This window comes from Nuphar pumila, chromosome 4, assembly GCF_984573655.1.
Source record: "Nuphar pumila chromosome 4, dmNupPumi1.hap1.1, whole genome shotgun sequence".
In the NCBI taxonomy this organism is placed as follows: domain Eukaryota; kingdom Viridiplantae; phylum Streptophyta; class Magnoliopsida; order Nymphaeales; family Nymphaeaceae; genus Nuphar; species Nuphar pumila.
In genome coordinates this window covers 28,657,339-28,661,883 of record NC_143252.1, presented here as the reverse complement: position 1 = coordinate 28,661,883, position 4,545 = coordinate 28,657,339, and the positions used below count along the sequence as shown (strand labels likewise).

At 35.6% G+C, this 4,545-nt stretch overlaps 1 protein-coding gene across 1 annotated transcript; it reads left to right on the top strand.

Moving 5' to 3' along the window:
• The first annotated feature begins 1,865 nt into the window (after positions 1-1,865).
• LOC149839760 (uncharacterized) lies at positions 1,866-4,545 on the top strand. Its single transcript, XM_090004219.1, has 3 exons — positions 1,866-1,944; positions 2,021-2,150; positions 4,262-4,545. The coding sequence occupies exons 1-3, from the start codon at positions 1,866-1,868 to the stop codon at positions 4,359-4,361; spliced, it is 309 nt and encodes a 102-aa protein (XP_089860345.1). The 3' UTR covers positions 4,362-4,545.

The window sequence follows — 4,545 nt, the reverse complement described above, 5'->3', positions numbered from 1 at the left end:
AAAAGATATTTACGCCAGCATTTTTCGATGTTATGGAACATTTGATCATACATTTGCCATATGAACTAAGGGTTGGTGGCCCTGTGCAATATCGATGGATGTACCCATTTGAAAGGTATATGTTTTTTTATATTTGTCTCTTTAATGACAGATATTTAAAATTTGAAATGTATATTCTTGTCAGATGCATGTTCGACCTAAAAAAAAAGGTTCGTAATAAAGCAAGAGTAGAAGGCTCTATTTGTGAGGCGTACACTTTAGAAGAGATTTCAAATTTCTCATCTATGTACTTCGAACCTCATATTTCAACACGTTACACATGCCCGCCCCGTAACGATGATGGAGAACAAGTAACTGTAGCTGACAAGCTGTCGATATTTCAACGACTTGGGCATGCATTTGGTAGTTGCCGATCAAGGCTATTGACAGATCGAGAGCAAGATGCAGCACACATCTATATTCTTTTTAATTGTTCAGCGATCGACCCATACATCGAGTAAGTATATGTATATGCAACTCAATTATAAATCCTTTTATGTTCTATATGTGGATACATGGCTCGGTAATATAAGTATTTGTGGTTTGCAGACGATTTGATCTGGAGTTGCAAAGCAAAGTTTCACATCTCACTAATGCAGAAGTACAAAAAGAACGTGAAACTAAGTTTGTGGAGTGGTTGAAACAGTTGGTAAAGAAGCTAACATAAATTTTGTACTTATAAACAACACTAAGTTACTTAATTGATCGTGATCACAATAATTGTTTATGTCTGTGCGTAGGTTCGCCATGGTGATGTTAAAGATCAAGGAATATGTGATTTAGAAAATGGTCCGACCAAAGTTGTGCAATGCTACAACGGGTATATCGTAAATGGTTATCGATTCCATACAAAAGACTACGGTATAAACAAATCAACGATAAATAGTGGCGTGTGTGTCAAGGGTAGCAGCTACGGTGAAAATGAACATGATTACTACGGTGTTATAGAGGAAATAATGGAGTTGACTTACTTAGGCATGAATAACAGGGTTACGGTATTCAAGTGTCATTGGTTTGATCCAACTGCAACAAGACTCGACAAAGCTTCAGGCATTGTGGAGGTGAATCATAAATCCAGGTTTGGAACATATGAACCATTCATATTAGCCTCGCAAGCTCAACAAGTTTATTATACTTCATATCCGAGTATAAAAAAGTCAGATAGAAATGAATGGCGGGCAGTTTGCAAAGTGAAATCCAAACTATACCCCGAGTATGATCAGTTACAAGAAGATGAGTTAGCTGAAGACAGTGATTACTATCAATCAGATGATGTCTGTGACTTCGCTTATGGTCACGATGTTGCGCATGATATGTATGTCATATCTCCATTGGCTGATGAAACATTCATAGAGGAATGTGATCCAAATGATGTACCAAGTGGATGGGCAAACAATGAAGAAGAAGAAGAAGAAGAAGAAGAAGAAGAAGAAGAAGAAGAAAGTCAAACTAGTGACGAGGAAGAATTCTCAAGCTAGTGAGCAAAATCTTATACTACAAACCTCTATTTAAATGCATTGTAATACTTGATGTGAGTTGTATTGCAATACTTGGTGTGAATGATTAAAAATTTTATTTCAATGTATTGTAATACTTGATACGAATGATTCGAATGCATTGTAATACTTGATGTGAATGATTTCAATTATCTGAATGTATTATAATTTATGCAATTAACGAATGATTTGAATTAGTGCAATACTTGATGTCAATGATTTGAATTATTTGAATGCATTGCAATGCTTGATGTGAATGACTTGAATGCATTGTAATACTTGATGTGAATTATTTGAATGTATTATATGACATATGTTATTTGTTAGAATATGGTTCGTGGAGGTTATAGTGGTCGCTCATCCAGTAGTAGCCAGGCTCAACCTTCATCTTCACGGGCTCCTGTGATAGGTATATCATATAACTAATTAGATGCTTGATTAGTTCAAATGCACATTCTGAGAACTTGGTGTGTATTTTTTTACAGATGATGTTGCGCCTGTACACGACCCACCTACACCAGTTGATCGCACAAGTCAACAGCCAACACAGGAAACAGGGTCTTCTCAGGCTGGCACAAGAAGACTCATTCGAATAGTGTATATCGATAATCGACCGTAAGTATTTTGTTTTCAATTATTGCATATCTTTTAAATATTTTATATTGATATTTACTGTGTAACAATTCATGTGCAGCACGAGGTTTGAGCCACAAGAAGTAGTATGGGAGATTAGGAATTCACTTCTTCAACATCTACCAGGACCAGTTGCTCAATGGAAAGAGTACCCAAAGGAGGTATTAGACAGATTGTGGTCCTCATTCATGGTATACAGTTGTTCCTCATAGTTAATGTGTTTCATATTTAATTTATTTAAGCAATGTCTACTAACTTTCTGAAAATATTTGTAGGCTTCGAATCGCTTTGCAACTACGGTGGAAGAAAATGATGCAAGGAAGGTGTGGCAGAAGGTGGCTGCCAATCGATTTGCAGACATGCTGCACACTATGAAGACTGCAGCAAAAAAAGCATCTGGCGTAGTAGATGATCCATTACTGTGGAAGGGCCATGGTCCTATTACTATCAGGAGAGATTACTGGGATGAAATGTGCGATATGTGGGCGGGAGATGCATTTAAAAATCGCTCTGCGAAGGCTTCACAAAATCGATCGAAGATGCCCGAAGCCCATCTACACACAGGTGGATCTAAGACATTTGGGAGCCACCTAAAGAAAATGGTAACTCATCAATATATAATATTAATTTTATAAGTATTGTTGCAAATTTGTGTACTAAATCTTTTGTCATTTAACTTCGCAGGAAGCAGAAAAAGGAGGCAGTGTACCATATAAGGATGTGTTTGTAGAAACACATAAACGGAAGACCACGGGAGTCTTCGTATCAGAGAAGGCGAGAACGACAACGGTATGTATTAATTCTATTAATAATCATTGCAATATATATGCAAGTCATCATAATGTTATCATTAATTATTAATGAATACTTTAAACATTATTTTGTAGGAGGCATATGAGCAACAAATGGTAGAGCGATATGGCGAAGACGCTACTCAGCATCCATCATTTGATCCTACAGCATGGGTGACTGCAGCAGGTGAACCCAAAAAAGGTCGCGTGTTCGAGTTTGGGAGTAATATGAACACTTCACCAGTTATTGGTTCTTCCAGTTACGGCTCACCAACTTCTTGCGCCGACATAAGCTCCAAGCAGCCGACTATTCTTTCCGGTGATGATGTACGCGAGATCATTAATGAATCACTGAATAACTACTTCCAATACACCGTCGCCCCCTTTCTCCGAAATGAGATCAAGGCCGTTGTTCAGGATAGGGGATCTTCGATTCCAGGTCCCTCTCAGGTATAATCACATATATAGTTTTTTTGACTGTCTTAAAGCACATCTGAGCATGGTAGAATCACATATAGAGTTTTTCTAGATGCCTTAGAACACATATGAACATGCTATAATCACATATTCAATTTTTTTACTGCCTTAGCACACATATGAGCATGATAGAATCACACACATATATATATATATATATATATATATATATATATATATTTAACTTTTTGTCTGTCTTAGAGCACATATGAGCATGATAGAATCACATATAAAGTTTTTTTTATTGCATTAGAACACATAAGCATGCTATAATCACATATTCAGTTTTTTTACTGCCTAAGAACACATATGAGCATATTATAATCACATATTCTGTTTTTTGACTGCCTTAGCACACATATGAACATGCTATAATAACATATAGAGTTTTTTAACTGCCTTAGAACACATATGAACATGTTATATATCATTTATGATAGAATCACATATAAAAATTTTGGCTTTGCCTGCCTTAGAGCACATATGAGCATGCTATATTCACATATTCAATTTTTTTACTGCCTTAGCACACATACGAGCATGATCGAATCACATATATAGTTTTTTGCCTGCCTTAAAGCACATCTGAGCATGGTAGAATCACATATAGAGTTTTTTTATATGCCTTAGAACACATATGAACATGCTATAATCACATATTCAATTTTTTGACTGCCTTAGCACACATATGAGCATGATAGAATCACATATAGAGTTTTTTTATTGCCTTAGATCACACATGAGCACATGATAGAATCACATATAGTGTGTAATTTATTTCATTATATTTTGTTTATCAATACTGACTGTTCTTTTCTTGTGTAGGCTGCTAGCGATAATCAGGGTAGTGGAGCTGAAGGGACAGATAAAGACAATGAACAAGAAGACGCACAAAATCTTGGCGATGATTAGAGGACTGTGTTGAAGAAGTTCTATTTTTTTTATTTTTCCTAATTGTAATTGTTGAATTGTAAATAATTAAACTTCTTAGTTTTAAGGTGGAACGATTAATTATTATAGATACTTGTTATATGAATTTTTTTGTGTGGTTTGTTTTTTATTTACAGGAAATATAAATTGTACAGGAAATATAAATTGTACAGTTCTCG

Excerpts from the sequence above, each read along its gene's own strand:
- LOC149839760 (XM_090004219.1), top strand. The coding sequence starts at position 1,866 with ATGGTTCGTGGAGGTTATAGTGGTCGCTCATCCAGTAGTAGCCAGGCT. Across the intron at positions 1,945-2,020 it reads TTCACGGGCTCCTGTGATAG|ATGATGTTGCGCCTGTACAC; the intron begins GTATATCATATA and ends ATTTTTTTACAG. Across the intron at positions 2,151-4,261 it reads GTGTATATCGATAATCGACC|GCTGCTAGCGATAATCAGGG; the intron begins GTAAGTATTTTG and ends TTTCTTGTGTAG.